The 24,699-nt window shown below is 35.3% G+C and overlaps 1 protein-coding gene across 5 annotated transcripts in view; it reads left to right on the top strand.

The window, feature by feature from the left end:
• The window catches only part of CTNNA2 (catenin alpha 2), a 484,674-nt gene that overhangs the window by 132,116 nt on the left and 327,859 nt on the right, over window positions 1-24,699 (top strand). For all 5 annotated transcript variants that reach the window (XM_032186536.1, XM_032186537.1, XM_032186538.1 and 2 more), the window contains 2 exons: window positions 2,087-2,353; window positions 13,559-13,762. In XM_032186536.1, coding sequence (XP_032042427.1) covers window positions 2,087-2,353; window positions 13,559-13,762 — 471 coding nt within the window. The remainder of the gene's footprint in view (window positions 1-2,086; window positions 2,354-13,558; window positions 13,763-24,699) is intronic.

The raw sequence follows: 24,699 nt of genomic DNA, 5'->3' as shown, positions 1-24,699 counted from the left end.
ACTGATTTTTCTGAATGTGATGAAGTTTTTGAACATGCCTTTACTTTCTTTAAGAATATTGTTCAAGTGGATTCAATTAATAATGGAATAAAGGGTGAAAAGGCAAGTGATTCAGGAGGTTAAGAATAGTTTTTACTTGATTATTCCTGTTTAATTCTAACCTGTGCTGATTTGAGGGTGCTCTGGCAGCTGAAAAAGCATGAGCTCTTTAGTAGTCTAGTCTAATTCAACTTCTGGAAGAAGAGAAATCTAATTTTTGAAACCAATATTGTTAGTTTTTAGATACTTAAAAAGACAAATTATTTATTACTATAGCAGATGGAAAAAATAACAGAAAGTCATAACATTTATTCAGTGCCTATAATAATACAGCTTTGTGTTAAACAGAAATTTATCCTAAACGCCATTCTTTCAAAGAGTCTAGACAGTCTGTCATTATGGAGTTGTGTAAGGGTTCTTCAACTTGAGTTGTATTTGAATGCTGCTAATCATTCAGGGATGTTGTCTTTCTATGGCACAGCACACCTGGTTTAGAAAGCTGGCTTTTCACATCCATCCTTTTATTTATTTTTTGCATTACAGTGATACCAATTTACTTCCGTATCACATGTATATTTCTAACAAATTAAAAATGTAAAACCTAGTAATGTGTAACCAATGCTATTTTGTATATATTCAGACACTTCTTTTACAGAAGTGTAGTTATAATTACAGGAAAAAGTGAAAACAGAATAGGAAAGCTAATGAAGGTATATGTCTCGAGTTCTTATTGGAGATTGTATAAGAGAACAGAAAATCTTAGTATAAATCTTTTAAATTTTCCTTCTTAAAGCACGTTTTTACAATGCTACTAAAGAGTTCCATATACTTGTGGAAAATCTTGGCAGAATTAGAAGGTAGTACTTAGATTTTCATATGCTTTCCTTTAATCTCTTCTGTTTTGTAACTGACAAAGCTTTTAGTAACTTAATTCTCTTTGAGAACTGTCTATCAATCATGTGTTTGAAATTCATCAATGGCTAAAACCTTTAAACCCAGAATGTCTGGGTTCTTTCGTAGTTTTTGCCTTAGGTTTTATGCGTGAACATAAGTAAACTATTCAGCTCTCCAAGATTCTTTGTTCACAATTTTAAAACAGAATTAATAGTGTTTTCTTACTGCTTATGAATGTTGTTAGGACAACCTTACCTAATGTTTGGAAGGCTTTCATGGAGATTTTATGTATAAATAAATTTTCTCATGGATGTCTTCCTATTCTGGTAAGGTAATGCACAATATCTGATGTTTGTTGTCAGAGGAAACAAAAGAGAGTATATGTCAATAAAACAAACAGTAAAGTATATGAGAAATAGAGCAAAATATGAAGAAAAGGCAAAATGTGCCTTATATATGCAAGGAAAGCCCTAGGAAAAAGCATCTAAAAGCCAGTGGTAGACAGGAAAGCAAGACATATTCATGTGTTTTCCGTGACAAAAAGGGGGAAAAAAATCTTTAGGAGGAATCCAACTCATGAAATATTCATAATTCTTAAGAACCCATGAAGCATATGTTCCATGAATTAAATAACCATAATAAAAATATAATTATGCCTATAACAAAAATAATGAGGGGTGTATTTGCAAGGCCTTTGTGCACTAAAACCATACTCATTAATAAAATCTTTTTTTTTTTTTTTTAAAGGACGTAAGTGTAATATTTAACAAAAATATGATGCTGCAACGATACTGCTACAGTCTTGTTTTCTATGGAATCAGCAGACTGAATCCAGTCAATCAGGAAGGGAAAATACAGATTTTTTATATAAATATATATATATATATATTTTCTTGATTGTCTGCTGGTCTTTGAATAAGGCATACACATGGGCTCTTTAAGAGTAGTTCTGCTCTTTGTGAGCAGAATGTATGAGCTGTAGCTACACAGAAGGAGTGGACTTTACTGAGCAGGAGAGAGATTTTGTGGGATTTATGGTAGATTCTGTCATTAATTCCATTCCTGTGATATCGCTAGACAGTGACAGTGTAGACAATACATTCTAACACTAAAGGTTTCATTCACAACCAAATATTTACATGTTTTTCTGCAGGAACTGAAAGATCCTCACTGCAGGGATGAAATGGCTGCAGCTCGAGGTGCTCTGAAGAAGAATGCCACGATGTTGTACACTGCATCCCAAGCGTTTCTTCGTCACCCTGATGTTGCAGCCACTAGGGCCAACAGGGATTATGTCTTCAAGCAAGTCCAAGAAGCAATTGCTGGTATCTCCAATGCTGCCCAGGCCACCTCACCCACTGATGAGAACAAGGGACACACTGGCATAGGAGAGCTTGCTGCTGCACTAAATGAATTTGATGTAAGTATCAAAAGTGTGCAGAAAATGAAGTGTTTCACCATTAAATCGAGAGTGCTTTTTAACTGAGTGGGTTTTGAACAGGACTCAAATTTCTCTCTTCATTCATGTCAATTTCCTGAGACTGCAGAGGCAAAGTGCAGAGATTGATCTGCTACTTTTAATGAGGAATAGTTGCTGCTAATGGACTTGAATTATAAGAGCTTTTGCTCATACACTGCAGCTGTTATAAAGAAGTTGTCGTATGTCCTAGTGTCCTTGAAAACTCTACTACATAGTTCTAAATAATGCAAAGTGTGATTAATCTGTCAGTTTTAGTTCTGTGACGTTTTTCATGCCTTTTGTTGAATGGTAAAAACAGATTTTTCCTGCATGTCAAGGCGGAAGGTAGAACAGGAAAACAAAGATGCAGGTGGAAAATAGTGTCCTAGAAACATTAAAATGTGTTTGTTGAGTCATGAATTATGTTCATCAAATATATGAGTCAAACATCTTTTCAAGCACAGTTATCAGTAACTGTAGCTGCAGACAAGGTTCTGTTACAAGGCTCTGTTACAGTAGCAGCTCCAGTTTTGCTTCAGTAACTTTCTTAACACCTAATTTCATTAACAACCCTTTTTTCTTTATGTATATTTTTCCCCATTTTAGACTTGAGTGCAGTTTTTTAGAAAGTATAAAAACTTTATTTGAAGACAGTATATGAAAATATTTTTTCCCATTAATTCTGATTGTAGATAAGGGTCTGCTAAAATTATTATTAGGTAATGGTATATTTTTCTCTTAGACTAATGCAGGAATTTGCTATGCAAGCATCTTTAAGACCTTCAGGAGCTATTAAATCCTGCTGTATTTAGGACTGAAAGTGAAGGAATTTGGGGAGGATGTTCATCTCTTGTCCTAGTGAACTGGGCTTCTCTTCTGCATCTCTGGTTTGCTGTCATTGGGCCTGCTGTGGAGATAGTAATCGGAAAAGTAAAAATTACAGGAGCAATGGAAGCTCAAGGACTGAGAAAGATACTGTAAAAAAGGCAGAGAATGAGTATACAAAAAATAGCAAAAGGGAAATTGGGACAGATCAAGACACATGACAGCTGAAAATGTGTGGATAGGCACAGGAGGAGAGATACAGGCTGGTAGCTGAGAAGCAGAAGGGTTCATGCCATTAGAAAACATCCTCTGTTCATGTTGTGGTGCCTCATGTGGTGCACAGGAGAAGCCATGCTCTGGGAATGAGACAGGGTTGCATAAGGGTGGATAATCAATTTTCTCCTTCACTGGCCAAAGAAGTTGCAAATGTAGTGAATGAAAAGGATTTGCAGAAGGTGAAACTGATAAAACCGTTCAGAACTGCTGCAGGACGCTGAGATGGACTCAAGTTTCATCACGCTTTTAGATTAAAGAAGCAGTACTGCCTGTGTTGATGATACAATCTTTTTTAGTATCTATATTTCTAGTTTCTCCTGTAATATTGTTGTGGGTCAAGATTTAAAGAATTCTGCCTCGTTTTCAGAGCCTTCTCAGCTGACAGGTCCCATACTGGTAAGGTCCTGAGAATAATATCCCTGATTGCCCTCTGGCTTTGTGTGGGACTTTGCGTGCTATGGACAGCAGAGGTTTGACAAACTGACAGAAAACACATGACTCTTAGCAGTTCTAAACTGATGATGCTACTGCAATCTGGAAAAGGCAGCTGGTCAATGCAAAGGGAGTCATTGTGCTTAGTGAAAGTAAATTTAGTGATTCATGGGGCTGTGGAGACCGTGCGAGACATCTGATATTGTGCCCTGCCTCTTTGTGAGACTATTTGTTCATCGTTTATATCTGCAGGTAAAGTCTTTTCCAATTTACACAATGTCATCATAAATGTGTATGTGAGATGTGTAGTCATGGTATTATGTTCTCTACATAGTTACAACGAGGCTTTTTTTGAGAATTTTTCTAATTTTAAGAAACAAAAAATTTCTTCTCTTAGTGAGGTTACCAAGACTTAAAGTATTGCCTCATCTGCTCTCTACATTTCCTATTTTGCCTCCCTGCTTAGCTGTTGAATGAGATTTGTTTGGACCCAATTTTGTAGCAGAGACAACATTCTGCTAACTTCAGGGAAACCCTTGGTCATGGGATGATTCTGAATTTACCCTTATATTTAACAAGCTAGAAAGTAACTGAAATTACCAGTCTCACGTAACTATGTCATGGGTACAAATATGGCAGGAAAAAAGTATTATGTCAGCAAGGGAAATTAAGGTTATTTTTTGCAGCGAGAGTGATTTTATAGTACATTTATTTACAGTATCAGACATGTTGATTAAGATCAATTTGATTTTGTTATAAAGTGCATAGTAAGCCTGGTATTGTATGACAATTCTTCCATACCAATAAAAAAAAAAAAAAAAAGTTTGCAGACTTTTCCATAACATTTACCAGTTCTTGGGCTTCTGTATTTTAAATTTCAGAATCAGTGCTCTGTGGTTTAACACTTCAAATAACTGCAGTGTAAATTACCTTAATATTTTCTCTATCAAAATATCATCTCATGTAATGTAAATAATTATTCTACCTATTTTAAACACTTCTGTTGTTGTGTTTAATTAGGTTAATTGTCATACTGAATAGTGTCATATGCCTGAGTTATCAGCTGCAAAGTCTTTGGGAAGAGTTATCATTTATTGCCTCTCAGAGATTGTTTATGTAGAAGTGAAGAGTTCACAAATCTGTTTCTTCTCAGCGTTTGCTGCTTTAAAATACTGTTTGAGGTTGATTGATGAAAGTTAGAAAAATACATGTTCAGTGCCTGTTTTTTTTTCCTTTAGCTTACATGTTTCTGCATTATTTCCAGATCATTTAAATCCAGATATTCTTGGATTTACTATTGACAGAATTAATTATTAAAGTTTGGTATATACTTTATGTTCATTTAATATTCTGGGTTCTTGCTGCAACTAAGAGCACAACTTTTGCTCCACTCATGAAACTTACCCAAATTTCTGCAAGTTACTTTGCTAAGAACTTATTGTGAATTCTGAAAATACTGCTTACACTGAGTAAATGGTAGTTTTGGTCTGGAAAGGCTGAGCAGGTCTCAGCCTCTCCATTGCCAAGGGACTGCTGTTGCCACGTGCTGTCAGTGACATGCAGAAATGGTATTTATTGGGCACTGAGCATCTCCAGAGAGCCAGAAAGTGCCTCCAGGCAGATCATGGAATGAGGCTGGGACGTGGTATAGTGGGTGACATTAGTAGTAGGGTCTTGGGGGTCTTTTCCAACCTTAATGACTCTGTGATTCTATGATTCCAAGTTCCTGGAAATGCAGTTGTGGGATGTGCAAACAGCACTCTGATAGTGTAAGCATTGCTGAAATTCCAGTTATAGGAGTTTTGAATATGGCACCCTAAAATACTTAATACTTTAAATAATTGTAAATGTCTTGCTTGCATTTTGATAGGAACAAGTAGGGTAATCATCTTTCTGCTGTGAGGGTAAGAGTAAATATTGATCCATAAAAATTAATATTTCTGTGTTTGGAGCAGGGTTTGGGTTGTCCATGATGGATTATGAGTCAATGATAAAATAAATAAATAAAGTCTCTGACTTAGAAAGGGGGAGAAAAAAAAAAAGAGAGAAAAAAAATTGTTTTCCATTGATGAGAGAAGCCAATACCTGTCACCTTTTGTATTAATCCAGAAAGAAAATACGAAAACTGATAAGGCTGGTTAGCTGCCTTTCTCTTTGAGTTTTGTGTGTGTGTGTACACATAATAAATTGGCAAGTTCTGTATCTATCAATGGAATGAAATGAGATTGCATTTGTTAAAAATATATATATAGTCCCAGTTTTTTAACAGATGCTAATTCAAGCAGACACACCTTATACTTGATGTTATTTTATTGCTCCAGTGATTTATTGTTTCTCTGTGCAGACATTCACTTGTTTTTAAAGCAGCTCACCAGCAACATTCAGCTGTGTTACATCTTGAGCTGCTGTGCCTGTCACCCTTTAACTATCTGATTTCACAATCATATTATCTTGAATGAATATGGAAATTTCATTTATAAAGTGATTGATCTGCTAGAAAAGTGAAAGAGGTGGTCAAAATTATTTTTGTTTTTCCTATGTAAGGTATTTCTGTATTTAAGTTGCTGAAAATGCACCACATTTTGTTAGGATTTGAACAGAAAGCTTCCAGGCACAGTAAGTCAATCTTCAGTAACTTTTTAAAGAATTCAAGTCTAGCATTTGGGAGATGACTGCTTGTTATGAGAAACTGGTCCCTGTCCTCCAGGCTGTAAATGGAGTTCATAATTAATAAGTGGAATATCATAATGTACTTTTCTGAGATATGAATAATGTCTTGAAAATATTTTTCAGGGTTAGTGATTGCAGTGCTCTGTAAATGGAGCGAAATATCTAATATCTGTGTAATGGAAAAAATGGGTAGAAACGGAAGAGACAGCATACCTGAATACAAGAAAGGAATAACAAAGGACATTTTTTTAAAATTATTAATAAAATTAAGAGTAGTCCAAAGGTGACGTAAACGTAACAGACAGAAGGGATGCAGTATCATGTCATCATGAAATAACTACCTTTAAAATGTTGCTTTTTGGACAAATGACTATAGCAAATGGCCAACCTGGGAATGAATCTCTTAAAATGTTTATGCAGTCTCAATTTATTTGTAAATATGTTCTTCAGAGACGTGATTTGTGATGCTGGAAGAAAATGGACTAAATGTGAGCTTCAAAAAAAGAATTGAAATGTGTTTGTTTCAGAATTGAAGTCATAAGAAACAATTGCAAAAATGTACTGTGTGTCCCCCATAAGAAATTGAAACAGTGTCCAGGGGAGAAGAGTGAAATAACTATTTCTGCATAGCAGCAGTTATCTACTGAATTTAAATAAGACAGCCAGGTTCATGGAATGAATGGAATGGAGAGAACGTGATGCCAAATCAGATAATCTCATGTATGACTCTGAAATATACTTTGTTTTTCTTTTCACTTGTGGAGCTGAAGTGGCTTTCAAATTGCAGTAGTGCTGAGCTGATCATTTCACATACGAAAGCAATCCGGCTGCATCCCTGTATTTCAGGAGCTCCTGTTTGGTGAGGTGCTTTATGGCTCTTCCTTGGATCCCTTGAATGGGGAAAAATCCCAGAGTAGCCATCTTTCACATGTTAAGAAAACAGTAAACAACAGAACAAAGTTGTATATTAGAGAATATTTAAACATTTAATGTTTCCAAAAAATGGGGAATGGCCATAATTCACAATTTTCCATGCAGGATGAGATAGTTGAGCAGCAAGAAACTCAAATTGTTTTATTCACCTGCTCTGGAAGTTCTTTCTGCTTTTAGTCTTGGTAGCTGGCTTTATGACATTTTTTGGTTAATGCTTCATCTGTGCCTGTGTATATATGGGTAAGAATGTGTGTTATTGTGGAAATGTCAGCTCCACCGTACCAGTGGCTGCACTGTGACAGGATTTTGGTATCAAATGTCTAGCAGGGACGCGACCTCTGTAAAGGGAAACACTGCTCCCTGTCAGCAGTGAGGAGCACGTTCATTCTTTTCCCTTTCAGCATTGAGAATGCCGATGAGCGTTTATTTTCTGTTTAAGAGCACCACCTAGTGGACTTCTTGATTTCTCATTTCTGTTGCTTTGAAACACTTTATCCCAGTTCTCCTGGGTAGTAAATTAGCCTCGTGGAAAGATTTTCCCAGTCAATAATGCCATTTGTAAGTTTAATGCTAATACTTCTTTTGATTGTGTTTTCTTTTCAAATACAACTGCTTGTAATAGGCAATAATCAGGTTTTATTTGCAAAGCAGACTTTGTAGTGAACTCTCTTCCAAACAAATTTGTTAGAGACAGTAGAAACAAAAATGAAACACAGTGTAAGAATCCAATCAACACATACGTATATATGTCTATACATAACATAGATTTTTTCCAGCAATATAATTATTCCATCATTATTCAATGTATTGTGGGTTTCTTATTTTGTTGTTAATAATAAGTGTGACTAAATGATTATATCCAAAATATATTAAAGTTTTGTCAGCAGCTCAAAATTCATACTTAGTGAAACTATCCAATTAAAGTATACTCATTGCTATTTTGAGTGTGTTGATTTAGCACCTCTGAGATGCTCATATAACTCACACGTAATAAAGGAACACCACCAATATTTCACAGAAGTAATATCTCCATTTAGAGCAAGGAGTTGGGCAAGGCTCCTTGCTGTGTGGAGGTGGGATTGGAGCTGCTCCATGTGCCCCTGGCTCAGCTCATCTTCTATCTTCTTTACCTGAGTATTTTATTCATCAGACTTCTACAAATTTATTCATGCTATTTTCCCAGAAGAGAAGATGTTCACTTATTTCTCTATTCTTTTAGCAAATCAAACTGGCTGATCAAAAGGTTCAGTGCTGGATCAGAGCAAGCAGGAGGAGGGCATTTTGGGGGCTGGAAAAGGGGGACCTCCTTTGCCCTGTGCTGTTACACTGTTCCTCTGTTGGTGTTGTATTTTCCAAATCTCAGCTGTGTGGCATCTATCTGAAACACAGCATAGTGGCAGATGAAAACATTTGTTTTGTCACTAAGCAGGAATTAAATATAAATAGCCTTGTTTGCACTTTTGAGGGATATAGACGTACACACATAAAACAAACCTGTGAGCACGCTGCATTTATTTTCACGGTTGTGCAGGCACTTCTCCAAAGAAACACATTAAACACTTCTTTATACAGTGTTGGCTCCCACGTTGTTCTGAAAAACTGGGTCCCTCACTATATTATGTGCTCCTTTTTACACAGTGACAGTTTTTCATGCTGCCTTGTGGTAGTGACATTGTTCCTGTCTAAGATATATATCTTTTTTTTTAATATATGTTTTTTAATGGCATTTGTCACTGCAGTTTTGGTTCCTTGTTCTGACATATTGTTTGTTTTGCAGTAGCATTGGCCTTGAAAAGTGTATTTTCATTGTGGTAAATCACCAAGAATCATGTTATGAAATGGTCCCTGCCCTGAAGGTTTTACATTCTAAATAGAGGAACCAATAAAGTGTGAAAAGAGAAATAGAGGAAAGAAGGTATCATTTGTCCAGTTACACAACAGATTAATACAAGAGTCAGTAAAGGACCCTCAAAGCCCTAAATCCCAATTAAATTTCTCTACTGCTGTGCTCTGCTGTTTATCATGGTATTTAATATATCACTTCAGTTTACTGGAATTATCTTAGATTTTCATTTTTGCAAAACAGTATTATACAGAGATTTCACACTCGAAATGTATTTCTGTTCTATCTAGGTTATTTCCTCCTGCAGAGCTCCAGCTATAATTGCAGTTGCTGTTTATCAGTTTTATGCTACTACATGAATATTTTTCAAAATTTACAGGTTTTTTTTTTTTTTCTTTTTTTTTTTTTTCTTTCTTAGCTTCTCATATTAGATTCACACACTCCTGTCATTACACTCCCTGATAAAAAAAGTCTCTCTCCAGGGACATAACATCTCTTAGTTTTTCTTTCTATGTATTTTGGCATACTTGAGCAGATGCAGCAGAGAGACCTCAAGATGACAAGGGGGCTTTAGGACATGACAAATGGGGAGGTGCTGGCAGAGCTGGGAATTTTTCAGACTGCAGAAGAGAAGTTTTTTGGGCATGATCTTGTTGGCATTTTTCAGCTGCCTAGTGGGAGACTCATAGTAATGGGATGAGACACAACTGACACCAGGGAAATTCTATTTGAATATTAGGGGGGAAAAAAAAAAACAAAAAACAAAAACAAAACAGAAAACACAAAGGTGATAAAACAGTGAAAAGAGGCAGAGAGATTTAGAAAATCTCTAAGGGTAGAGATTTAACAGCATGACTGGATAAAACTTAGAGCAATCTGGCCCTATGTCAATGTAGTCTCTACTTTAAGGAGCTGTTTAAAGCAGGTGACATCTGGAAGTGCCTTCCAATCTAAGTTACTCTAGGATTCTGACTTTTCATTAATGTAATATCCCACTCAAATATTTAACAGACTTCTGTAGCACAGTAAATAAGAAATTTATTTATTATAAACAAATATTTTGTAGGATACGGATGAAAAATTCATGAATGCAGTTCTTTTGTCCTCTGTAAGCTATGTTTTGATGGTCATAAAGGCCTCTTGATTTACAAAGAGTTCACAAATATCTTCCTTTTCTGTTTTTATTATTTTTTTATTTATTTACTGTCACGGTAAGGAAAGCTGGCTTGGATGAATTATAACTCTTAACAATCCACACTTCATTATATAAAGCATAAATAGTATTTGAATGTAACTTGTACAGAACTTCCTAAATTTGTTAATGCAGTATGACATAACTGCTTGTGAAAATAGTGAGTTGGGTTTCAGTGATCAGAGATATTGGAAATGTTTGATCTGTGGCTTGTTCACACTGTAGGACAGCAAAGGATGGAAATAGTTTAGGAACATGTCCTTGGTAGGTCCTTGGCTCCCACAGAAGAATGTGGAGTTCCAGGTCTTCCAAAACCTCTAAGGAGAAAAATGGGATTTGTGACTCCCTGAGAGGTGTTTGAAAGTAAATGTGTAGGTAGGGAGCTTTACACTTTTGGATGTAAGGAAGAGGAGAAGTGAAACATTTATGAAAGAACTGGCTGCGTTGTTGTAGCTGAAACATGAAAATTACAACAGTGCTGTATAGAGGTTGCCTTGATCAACTTCATGGATTAAGAGGTTCACTACAAGTAGTAAAAGTTGCTTATCAGAAATCCTCTAGTCTCTAGTAAAGAGTACTTGCTATCTTTGATCATGACAAGTTCTAGGGTAATCAAAACCACAATTTTTCATCATTAACAGAAATATTGTATTTGAATAAGGGAACAGAAAATAATCTAAAAAATGCAGCTAATTATTGTTACACCTTTTCTTCTTGTTGGCACAAATTGCTAAAATAGGTCATTTGATGCAATTTCACTCTTAATTAAATATGCTATTGTAAAGATGAATTTCCATAGCCGATTTCTAAAAATTGTAGTGCTTACGAACGTAAGCATGACAGTGAACTCTAAGTATTAACATTTGACTGAAAAGCACAGATACATAAATATGCATAGGCCTAACTCTCAGAGAAGTCATTTCTAATTTAGATGCTTGTAAAACTGCTCTGCTTACTGCTGTGAAACACAGACCCTAGAAGATACGTGCAAGATGTTATTTTACAATCTAGTTTATGCTGCATTTGTTTCTTTGAAGTCAGCAGTTCTTGGAGCTGGAACAAAATGATATCTGGTTAGAATTCTTCCATTTTTTCCTTTTTATTAAATAATAAATTTTAATAAATTTCCTGACATCCTTGCATTTGTTCCTATCTAGCTGCTTTGCATTCACTTAGTTTACACATTTCTCAGAGATTTCTCAAGGATTTCTCATCCTTGTTCTGTACAGCGTAATGGGAGTTTTTTTTTTTTTTGTCTGTCGAATAATTAATTGAAAGTTTTATTGAGAACTAAGCAAATCTTTCAGGAAAGCCATACCTCGCTAAATTAAAGAAAACATATTGACTTGGAATCAGAATTTAGCCTAGAATAACTTTATTTGAACATCTGCTAATTCATAATACATGTAACTGATAAAATTTTCGGTGTTAAAGGAAGTTATTGGGTATATATCTTGTTGCTAAATCTCAATTTACGTTTTAATACACTATATGGTGTGTTTTCAAATTAACTGCAGTGTTTAGCTTGTGTCTGTTGATTGCTGTTGGCTATTTCAGCAAATAGACAAAAAAAAAAAATTTCAGCAAATAGCAAAAAAAAATGCTGTGAAAAATCAAATGGTTCATTAATAAAAAACTTATCTGCTTTAAAGTACTTGTGATAATTAAAAAACATATACTTTTTTTCAGATCTCTTTTATTCATGTCATGTTTTATTTTCTTTTAAAACTCAGATAGGAATTGCACAGTGTAGAGAACATTTTTAAACAATACGTTGTTATGAAACCTATTTGCATGACTGCAGCAAAAGGTTACTGAATGCCATTGTGTTGCTAAGGTGCCCAGGAGTGGGAGCACAAGATTCTTTCTTTGTGTTTGTTACCTTGAACTACAAGGAGAGAAAAGCAAGGCAGAAGATAATCTACTGATGACTCAAGGCTCATAATATGACATGAGATTGTACACCGCTGGGGAAGAATTTGTGTATATTAGCCCTACTTGATATTTGGTAGCACATTTGATATTATAAAGTGTTTAGCAGTGATTGTAATTTAAGAATTCAAACGCTGTAAATAGAAGACAGTCTTGGAAAAAACAAACATTTTCTAGTGCAGCAAAGATATTTTGCTAACCAGTGTACTATCTGACAAATTAAAGATGTGTCTAGACTGTCTTCCTGTAGTGTAGTCTCAGAGTTATTCAACTAAATGATCCAGCACTTTTTCCCAATATGATGATGATGATGATAATAATGGCTTAGAGAAGCTTTTAGAAAAAGGAATTAAAAAGATGTTTCACATATTTACGTAACGTAGTGTTCTTGTAGTGTTATCTCCCTCTTTTCTGAGGGAAAATTCCCTCAATTTTTTTAATTTATTATTGTACTAATGTAGTAGCATTTTAGCAGTATAGTCTACTAATACAACTAATCAAAATGAAGGAATTAATAAACATAGAGATTATTCACCTTTCTTTTCAGTCATAAAAAACTTGCACTTCTTAAAAAAAAAAAAAAAAGGCTGAATATTTACACCTTTCAAATTAATTTCCTGACCAGTGAAAAAAAAAATCAGAAGTTTCAGAAAAGAACATTATTCATGACTTTACTGTACATCAAGATAAAATATATACGCACAATGTATACAGTTAGAGATACAAACATATTACATACATGCTTCTATAGTTTGTGTTATTTTGTTTTTCACTTATGATTCCAAAATTCATATTTGAGCCAGTTGTGCTATTCATGCCAGTAGTGTTTTGTAACACATATATACGCGGTGAATTATTTTCGTACATGCATTGGCATTTCATAGTTGCCAGATATTCCTTTGATATAGATTTTTCAGGAATTTGGTAGATAATTCATCCATATGAAAGATTAATACCCCATGAAGCTGCTGAAAAAAGACTTTTTTTTTTTTTTTTTTTTTTAAAAAAAAAAAAAGAAGCAGCAAGGTGCTGCTAATCTTCTCACTCCTGTTTTGTTTTTCAGAATAAAATCATTTTAGACCCCATGACTTTCAGTGAGGCCCGATTCAGACCATCTCTTGAGGAGAGGCTGGAGAGCATTATCAGTGGAGCGGCACTGATGGCAGACTCCTCGTGCACGCGAGACGACCGCCGGGAGAGGATCGTAGCCGAATGCAACGCTGTGCGGCAGGCCCTGCAGGATCTGCTCAGCGAGTATATGAATAATGTAAGTTACACAAATTTAGTATTGGCTTCTTTTCTGTAGATGTTTAAATTTTCCATATATAATATTCTGGCTTTAATTATTAAAAAAAAAAAAAAATAAATACTTCTTCATACGGGGAGTAAAGGTAACACTATTTGAGTTACTTAATTTTTTAACGTGTTGCGAACTTATGACAGAACTTTGGTACAATTAGAAGTTCACAGGAATGTCTTTTGGTCTGTGAAGGAACTCCTTGCTCCCCATAGCTGTAGCATTGAAGTTGCTTCTTAGGTACTAAATAGCCAACAAATAATTATGTTGAGATTAAAATGAAACCTAACAGCAAGAAATGTCAGTGGGAAATGACCCAAGAAGAATTTTCCCTAATGAAAATGAATATATTTCATTATCAAAGTGATTTCCACTGTGCGATAATGGTCATTGCGTGTGCTTATTAGGATGATACCTGTAGATGCTCTGCTGTGTGGGTTAAACCACTGAAATTCTGTGCTTGCTGTTGGAGCTATTAAATATTCAGTTGCCCTGAAAGTAGTGAGTAATATTAATCAGTGTTGCTGCTCACACAAAGAGATGTCTGCAGTGTCTTTAATACGGCATCTTTATTCCTATGAAGGGATTCAAGAGATGTTGAATTGTTCAACATGGTGTTAACCTGCAGTGCATAACCTTTGTTCTGCCTAACTTATCCCAGAAAATTCTCTCCACCTAACGTATTAAAACTCATAAATACAACCCCTGTTTCCTGTGGAGGACATGTGAAGTCCTGAGCAACATCGACAACCTTTTTTAAATGGCAATTTAATGTTGCGAGAAATACAAGAAATGATATTTTCTTCCCTTCTAAAAACGTGGTAGTTGCCATTTGAAACAAGCAGTCATTGTACCTATGGTTGCCCCCTTTGCAACCCTTTGAGCACTGAAATATAACACTAACAAAGAGTCCTAAACTCTCTTTACAAACATACTTTATATGATCTGAAATATTTGAAAACAGGTATCTGAAAAAAAAAAACATTATTAGACTGACAATATGGTTTGCTGTTTCTTGTCTGTCATTGCTTGCTACCAGACTATAGGATTGCATATTTTGATCTTATTTTTCTGGAATTATTAAAACAATGTTCAAGGAGGAACCTTTAACATTGTTATTTACATCAGTACTCTTACGGTTACTTGGTAGACTGATACAACGTAGTATCAATCATGCAAAATTCAGTCATATATTTATTTATATATATGGAAAATGACAGATCATTTCTGGCTTATGGTTGTTGATCAAATGTGCGTACTCCTTTGGTACTTGTTATGAGGTACAAAAAAAAAAAAAGTCAAATTGAATTTTCTGTGGTCATACTTTCCGGTTACAGACAATGAATTGCTGGGTATTGGCAATGTCATTTACAGCCATTTCTAGTTCAATCTTTCTCTGGTTTAAAACTGTTCCCTTCAAGTTATCTACGTCTATGATTTGGGGGTCAGAGTGGAGTTTCAACTGTTTGGCTGCCAAGTAGATAATCCCATTTACCATGTTAGGCATTTACACTGCAAAGATCTGTATAAATTGGTTGTGGTTTACGTTCTATCTTATGTTAAATTTCCATAGATTCTAAGTAGAATATAGAATGCAAAAGAACACACTCAGAATAGAGTTGTCATTCTTGAAGTTTCATTCTTGATCTGTTGTTATTGCACCCATGGATGGTATTCTAGGCATGAACGGGGAGGGTTATAGGCAGCTCTGAAATACAAGGTTGGCTGTGCAATGATGTGAGGTGGTTGTGCTGAATGCTAAAGGCAATGCAAAGAGAAAAATGGGGCTTTGCCTGATTTTGCTTGCAAGACAAGGAAAGAGCATCCAGCTAAACAGCATACGAACTTCTGCCTTTTAGGTAGTGTAGGATGTATATGAAAACTTCCTCGACCTGCAGGACTCTCCCTGTGAGCATCTCTTTCTTAGAAAGTGTATTTCAGAGAGTCATGGATGCTCTGTGCTCATGCAGGGCATTTTTAGTATGTCTGTCACCTCTCCTGACACTCCCTGCACCTGTGATCTGTGTTTGTCATTAGTTGCTTCACTAGCCTCTAGTAGATCAATATGCTCTGCTACACAGGAAAGTAAAATTTAGCACTGACAACAATGTTGTTTCTTCTATTCATCTACCCAGTCTTTATGGATCCATCACGGTCTAGTACATAGGTAACAATGTTCTTTGTTAGTTTTGTAAAAGGGGTGAAATCTCTCTATTATCAAAAGTTTTACTGAAGTAAGTTAAAACTGGTTTTGCAATTCAGAAAACTTAGATAGTCAAATGCCATAGGTCACCTTATCATTTGGTGAGGGAGACACAAGACTGGTGAAACAAAAATTCAAGATATGTGGCGTAGGGATAAGAGTCTTTAAAAAATATGGAAATACCCACTTTCAGAATGTTGGCAACCAAATCAAAAATATGAAAAAAAATATGTGAAAGAGCAGGATAGGGCAGATTTCAACTTAGAAGTGTAAAAGTAATGCTGGTTTTGCATTTATATTATTGTCTGTTATAAAGGACTGTCACAGTGATAGAAGACCTTGAAAAGACACGTCTGGAAAGGTGTTTTGGTTCCTCCATCCTTCTCCTGAGATAAACGTTGGTTTATTCCATTTCCTACATATCGATTTAGATTTTTTTCAAGCTTTTTCCTATTCACAAATACTCAGATGTTCTGGTCCCAATTCAGAGGTTACTTAAGCAATTACTGTTGTAGGAGGTTTTTGAATTATTGTTACAGTAAAATTAGTCCCTAGGATCTTTACCAGTTCTATGAACAATTATGTATTTGTATAATACATTGCATTGATTGGAGTCTCACAGTGCATAAGCACTCAACAAGAACTTGTATGGAGATGAGATATAAACTGTTTCATTATCGTTTGTGTATCTTGTAGTAGATATCTATTAGTACATATGTTCCATTTGTCTTATCACTAGCTATGTCAAAACATTTTCACAGCATGGTATCTGTTATTTCCATGCTGAACTCAACTGAACTTTAAAATTTTTCATTTCTGGGAAGTGGGGGCAGAAGGAATCTCAGTCTGCTAGTCTAGATATGACATTTTCCATCTCTCAGAACATCAGAGTTTTTTTCCTCTGCATTCTTAGGTATCTGTAATAAAAATGATCATTTATTAAATTACATTACTAGTCTTCTGTCCTGCAGAGGACTAAATACAGCTCTGCAGAAGCTCTTAATACAATTGCTTTCCATTTATCTAAATGAAAAAAAAATGTTTAGCGGATGGTTAGCTCTGATTGTGGTCTATTTTTTTTTTTTTTCCTCCTGATTTTCTCTTGTGGATCCCTCGTCCTTTGTATTGCAGACTGACAGGGAGCAAAAATCTTAAAAATAAATAAATAAATAAATAAATAATATATATATATATATATATATATATATATATTTCTAGCTCTTAGACTCCTGTATTAGAAGTACACTGGCAAATTGATGTAAATCAGCTCTGGGTACCCTTTCCAGCAAGCATGAGGGTGTTGCTGTGTTGATGTCTGGTTACGATGAGAAGGGAAGAAAATAGTATCTTTAGAAAAATATGCTTAAAAAAGATGCTTTGAATACCTCTGACATCACTGGTTTCAGTGCCAAAAAGAGGCAGACTGTGAATTTTGGGTTGCTGTGGAGTATCCAAGACAATTTTGGAAAGCAGTTGACAAGTGAGTAAGCCACGACTGTTCAAGACCTCTATAATCACTTGAATCCTGGCTTGGATGAGTACAAGTCCACATTTGAAAAGACATTTCCCATCTGTTCAAATACCAGGTTATCTTCTCAAACCTTTGGGCTTGTTCTTAGGCCAGCTTTCATTCCCGTACCTTCACTGGCCTGGGACCTCATGCTCCTGCTCTCACCTACAGCTAGCATTTCAGAAGAGCTTGGGATTTGCTTTAATTGGATTAGGGTTTTGGGGTGGAAAACAATTCTTTGTATGCAAATGGAATGAACAGCCCTTTCTGAAGTCCTTGTATTACTATTTAATGTGTAGGTGTAAGATCCAGAACTCTACAGGCTAGGCTTGTTTTTGTTTATATTTTACTGATATTACCATAGGAATAATGTTGCTTTGTGTTTGCTATTTTTAATCTTGTTCTCTAAAGTTACTCCCCATTTCTGACTTCTGTTCACTGTAGCTGAGGTGTTACAGGCTCTAATTCCTGTTTCCTGCAGAGAAGAAAATGTCATATCTTGAAGATGCAAAATGTAAGAAAACAGCAAGAGTAAACACAAGTGTACTGTCAGCTTTTCTTCACAGATATATCAGTAAAAAGTTTGAATTGCTCAAAGTAGAATTGTAATGCTGCACTACATGAAAATGAAATGTCCTTAAAGGACAGCTAAAGTTATTGTGCTTGATTGGAGAATGAAAAAAACATGATAGCAAAGGGAAATCTATAAACTCTCAAGATAGTGTCAGCTCCCGTATTTAACAGCTCCATCTGAATTCATATTTAAAAGAGAAAAGTAATAACTCGTGAGTAACCTTGCATAAGGTTAGTCCGGGCGACAGTGAGCAGTAAATTACAGTTATGAGGCAGAGCGATGTCCGTAGCTGTCCGGAGATGAGCAGCCAGGGCTGAGTGACAGGAGGCTGGCTGCTGAGTCACCAGGATCTATTGACGTGGGCATAACCATCTTGGCAGGACAGGTACCATTGTTGAGCTCCTGTTTTTTTGAAGCATTTCTATAAAAGAATGGCTTGATTGAAGCTCCAGACTGTTTCAGGCTGGAAATAAGCTCATTTACTATTCACTTTGCTCTTTTGGAGGTTATACAGGCAGTTTTGTCCTTCTTAACTTGGAAGAAACAAGTAGAAACACAGTAGTTATGACCTGAGGAGTAGAATATATCCCCAAATTTGCAATTATTTTATGATGTGCCATAGCATTCCTTCTCAGTCACTTTAGGCTTTGCATTTATGCGTCCCCCCTGAGTGCCTCGACTTCTTCTGCCTGTACATAAATCACTGTCTGAGTCTGCCACCTGTAATATAACTTCAAAAGAATTCAGCCACGTTTTAAGGAACCTTCTGCATCTTCTTTTTTGATGGTATCATCAAGGCCCCATAGGGATGTGTAGTATTTTTATGATGGTTTTACAGAACTGCTGCACTGCTGAGGGTTTTTTTTTTCTTAATCTGTTCATTCTGGTATTTTCTGTTTTTTTTTTTTTTTTTTTTTTTTTTTTTTTTTTTTTTCAGGTCCATGTTCAGTGTTTCTTTTGTGTTTTTTTCCTAGCAGATCCAGGGAACCACAATAATGTTTGTCATCAAAAGCCACTTCAATAGAAAAGCCCTGTGTAAAAGTGGAACTTTATAGTGCAGAAATGACAAATAGGCTAACAATTTCCCTTAACTTTTGGCTTTGCTGGTCGTGAAATAACACAGCCCTGTGGTGTTTCATCTGTTTGGAGCTAGTAGGTTTTCAGATCCATTTGTGGGAGTAAATTCAGTTTCTGAACTGCCGTACTGATAGCTTTGGCTTGGTGGTGTGTCCAATGGAAAAGTTTTTATAGGTACCTACAGTATGCTTTGTGTCTGTAAAGCAAGACTGTGATGTGCCATTGGGAAAGCTTTGTGTCTTCTGTTAAAATGAAAATAAAGCAAATGAGATTTTTGGAATCCGAAGCTGAATTGATATATTAGGTTGAGTGATGTTTCTGAGTTATTAGGAGGAAATTCATCACTCACATGGTGAGGCCCTGGCACAGGTTGCCCAGAGAAGCTCCATCCCTGGAGGTGTTCAAGGCCAGGCTGGATGGGGCTTTGGGCATCCTGATCTAGGGAGTGCTGTTCCTGCCCATGGCAGGGAGTTGGAACAAGATGATCTTTTAAGGTCCCTTCCAACCCAAGCCATTCTATGGTATTTTCTATGATATTTTCTATTTTACAATTCTATGATATTTTCTGTTTTCCCTCTAAATTATCGTGGAAATTTTGAAAAAACTTGAAGGGTTTGGGGGAGGAAGGGAGTGGAAAGGTCTAAATTAAGGTACATTCCAGTGCCTCTACGAGTTCTTTTCCTTATTATCACTTCATTGTTATTCCATTATGATGTCAACTACATTTTTAAGGGTCTATTTACTACTATACGTGCTCATTATTGGAAACCATATGTTGAGTATTTCCATAACTGAGAAGGTGAACTTTCCTGCAATTGCAAGGAAAGTACAGATTTATGTTCACAGAAATCAATTTTTTAAAAAGTAATAGATCAATATTAAGGTATTTAAGTCATGTTGGATGTTAGTCATTTACATTTAAAAGTTTTGACATTTCCACACTAAAGAAAAATCTGTAATAATGTTACAGTATTTGTTTAATTGTAATGTTTGACTGGTAGAGGGTGTATTAATGTTTGTCTGTACAAAGATGTAGGATTTCTTTCAGTTTAATTCCCTCCTCTTTAAAGACTCTGTGCATCTCCTTTATTCACTGCACTACTTGTACTGGAATTAACTGGGCAAATATGGAATTGTGTTGGTTTGACTATTGAACTGAAAACTGGGAGAAAAGAATGAAGTGGGACAGAATGGCATGGGCTCAAAAGCCATGGGGAAGATGGTTTGGGATTTCATTTTGATGACTTTTTTTTTTTCTATTTAATATATATATATATTTGATTTTGTTTTGTTTCTAACCAACCCAAATTTTCCTATAGAATGTGAGTTTTTATTTCCTACATGCCATGGCTTGGAGAATGTGATTTAGTAAGTGTAGCCCAAATTATTAATACTTGGCCTCCAGAAAACTTTTTTTTTTCTTTTTTTTTAACAACTGTGTTTATTATCCATATTTGTTCTACCTCACGTAACTACACATGCATGCTATACTTCTGACACCTTATCAGAGTATGTGCCCCTTTTAAATTCAGTATATTCAAACAAAAAACATTTTGAAAAAAAAAAGAGCTTTACATTTTCTCCTACTGAATGAAATGTTACGACTCATTTTATTTTGCGTTAATTAGTTTTGATTTTTCTGAAGTGTGTTCTTACAGAAGTAATGACTTCTGCATCACTGCTTTTAATATTCTGGAAAGCACAGTGGTAATGTTTGTGAGACTTAGGCTATCTGAAAATAATGTCGTTAAAGCTATTTGTTCACCTGTAGAAAAGGCCTTTATCAATTTTGAGTATACAGCATGATTCATAACTTTTTTGTTTTTTCTTTGCACTGAAGTTAGCATTTATGGGTCATTAGTTTGTTATTTTTCCTTGTCTGCAAGTCAGCATCAGTGAGAAAGTAGTTTTTCATGCATTTTAGACTATACCAGTAGCAATATGATTATTATCCCTATGTACATGGTTTTTTTTTTTTTTTTTTTTTTGTGTATGCATCTTACTTTTAATGTTCGTGTAGTCCATATATATATTGTTGTGTGGTGTATGCTTTTGGATGCACAGTAAAACATGCAGAATATTTTCAGTGTTATTGGAAATTCACTAAAATAAGCACAGACCTAATGAAATTAGTGAGTGTTCAGAAACCCACGTCAAAACTCTGTCTCTTGAAGGCTCCATAAGATCTTCTGTTCACCTAAATGATTTTTATTTTTATTTTTTAATATTCATATTGTGGCCAAATTTTGGTAATCATGTGGAAAACCTGAAGGCATCAGTGGAAACATAAACAATAAATTAACTGTACACATTTGTTTCTCTTTCTTTGAGATCTGATTATTCTGCAGCTGAGCAGAGGAGGGAGTAGCTGCAAAGATGCCTTTGGGTTCCATGAGAGTGCAAGTGCACACCGGCAGTGTATTCTTGGTAAGGGCGTTTGTGTCCCAGGTTAGGAAATGGGTCTGTGTCAGTTCTCTCAAGCATTGCCAAAATCTGATGTAAATGGTATTAAATCTGTGATATGCTTGAAATCAGCTTTGAGCAGTGTGAGCAGTCTTTCCTACTTCTCATTACAAGTCTGTAGAAGTCACGTGCGAATGCTGAAGGGATAGAGGATGTGAAGGGAAACTGGTCCTGTCGAGTACCATACAATAGCGCCAAGGCAAACTTTTCCCCCAGGCAAAGGAGACAACTCGTTGTATTAATGTTACTACGGTGTTTACACTTCTTTTAGCAATCAAAACTACAAACCCAAGAAGATATTAGCATCCACTAAGCTCTGCCATATGCACACTGCATTGGTTTGTATTATCCATTTTTTATTTACACAAGGAATGTTTTTGCAGATAAGAGCAATGCACTGAAGAATTTGTATAATTTGGAGATGTCCAGAAGAGGGCACACTTGCCCTCTCCAGCTTTGTTTTCTACATAGCTGAAGATCTGCATTCTGATGTGGTATAGCTGTAATCAAAGAAAATGTAATAATATACAAAATGAAGAGGTTACTTTTTAGCAGTTAAAGGAAAAAAAAAAAAAAAGATTCAAATGGCTATTTGAGGAAAAGAGATATATATACATATATACATGTATTTAAATCAAATTAATAATAAGTGCATTAATTATCCAGTAGAAATTGGGTGTTAAGTTCTACTTGCGTTTTTGAAATGCATTGATATATTTATATTTCAGTAGCAAATTTGGCAGGCAAGGGATAAGAGCCTCCCATGCCCTTTTGGCATTATTTGAGATGTATGATGCAAAGCTCAAGAACACATGCAAAACAATAAAGGCTAATTTATGAATCACTTTCTAAAACAGTCGTATATGATAAAATGTGATGAGATATATCCATGTGCACTGGGCTTTGACATTTGACCTGGTAAATTATCTTATGGCTTCTGAAATACAGTAGAGCTGTGAGGACAGATAATGTCTCATGACCTGGTAACTTATTGCTTTTTCCAGAATTCTGTATTAGCCTGACTCCCGCAGCACGTGTAGTTCATTTTTGTATTTGGCCTTGAGAAATGAAAGAAAAAATAAGCATCTCTACTGTAATCAGCTCCCTAAACCTTCCATAGTGAAATAATAGAAAAAAAAAGGGCATTTATTCATTTCTTTAAGAAGGCTGAGCTGGAGGAATAAGTACTTTCTGTATTGGTTTGGATTATTTATTTATTTTTCAATTTTGAATATTGATCCAATTTTCATAATGTTTGGATTTTTTTTCAGAACCTCTCCTTTTAACAGATACAGCAACTAATTTAAAAATATTTTAGCATGCATTTGGCTTCAACACAATGGAATGAAACATTCTGTGAAATTGATTTATTTATAATAAAGCTTTGAGCTTATGTGCTTTGTAAAGTAAGCTATGATTAAGCTTAGGGTAACATATTGACTACATATTTTCACAATGCATATGTTATGTAGGTTGTTTACATGTTTGTCAGTTTAATTAACAGATATCTTGACCGATTCTTTCATTTGTTAGGCAATTGTTTTTAAAAAGAAACTGAGAGACTGAAAACCCAGATGGATGCATTACAGTACATGACAATGTTGGAAATTGTTTCAGGCACTTGGTAAAGCTTTGAGTTAAGTCTACAAATTATAATTTCTTTTTAATGGAAATTCTTCCAATTTATGTTGAGGATTGGCTCATATCTTTACTAACATCACTTTTTTTTTTTTTTAAATTCTAATGAAACTTCAAAAGACAGATCCCCAAAGATCCCCAAGAAACATCCCCAAAAGAAAAGATCCCCAAAAGACAGAAAGACACTTCTGGAGCTTTAAGTGAGTGAGCTCTTTCTGACAGCATCTAAAATACCTTGGGGCTTGATGTGTAGTAATCTAGTTACTATAAGGCTGTCAAATTCATTGCCAAACCGTACTTGAATCCCAGGATCAGATAAATTAGATTTTAATTGAGTTTTAAGACTAAGCCAAATAAGTAGATAAGGTAGAATTAACCAGAGACATATTAATGTAATGAAATCTTTGGTTCTCTTAAACCATTGTGTTAAACATTGTACAGATTCTTGCTGAAAAGAGCCAACATGGTAGAGTAGAAAGAGATTGACAAATCTTAAAAGAGGTAAGACAAATGATGGTATCTAATGTACTCAAACACATAATAATAACCACATTATTTGGAACACCAGGAATGCACAAAACTAGTTAACATTGCTTTTGTTATATTTTATTGTCACATTTTAAGGGGAGAAACATTTCTTGTCAGAAAGAACAGTCAGATATTGGAACAGGTTTGCCAGGGAGGTGGTGGAGTCATCCCTGAGGAAAGGGTTGGATGTGGTGCTTAGAAACATAGTTTAGTGGGTGATAGTGGTGGTAGGGGAATGGTTGGACCAGATGATTGTGGAGGGCTTTTCCAACCTCAGTGATTCCAGGATTTTGCATGGAGAGCCAGCACACAGTTAATCCAAACATTTGACTGCAAGCATTTTGTCAGTGTGAATTTAAATTAAAAGTTATGAAATGAAATGTTTAAAAGCCAAGCATAAAGAAGTTAATGCTTTGCAATTTCACATCATGGTTTAACTGATGAAATATATTTTGAAACAGAAAAACAGAGACAGTTTGTTTGTTTATTTATTTATTTTTGCCAGAAGCTAACAAGGAACTTCATTTACTGAAGCCTGCTCAGACCTTAAATGAACAACCATTTTATTTATTTCTTCAAGCAATTGTTTCTCCTTTCAATGTAAATAAATAAATAAGTGAATGAATAAATAAAAGGTATGCCTGATTGAGAGTGTTCAAGACTAGACTTGCAAAGTACATCTACATCCAACCATTTGTGTATACCAAACAATAAAACTTGAAGGCTCATTAGCCTGGAATGACCCAACTGTGTTTTATGCATAGGGGTCATTTCTTTACTAATGAGCCTCTAAGCCAGATGGCTAACCCCACAGTAGTCTAACTGCATTAGTGTGATTTAGATTTTTAGGCAACTTGCTTTTTTTTTTTTTTTTTTTTTTTTTTTTTTTAAAAAAAAGGAGCTACTGGCCCTGC

Source organism: Aythya fuligula, chromosome 4 (assembly GCF_009819795.1).
Source record: "Aythya fuligula isolate bAytFul2 chromosome 4, bAytFul2.pri, whole genome shotgun sequence".
Taxonomy (NCBI): domain Eukaryota; kingdom Metazoa; phylum Chordata; class Aves; order Anseriformes; family Anatidae; genus Aythya; species Aythya fuligula.
The sequence above is the reverse complement of the archived record's forward strand: the minus strand, read 5'-3'. Positions and strand labels throughout refer to the sequence as shown.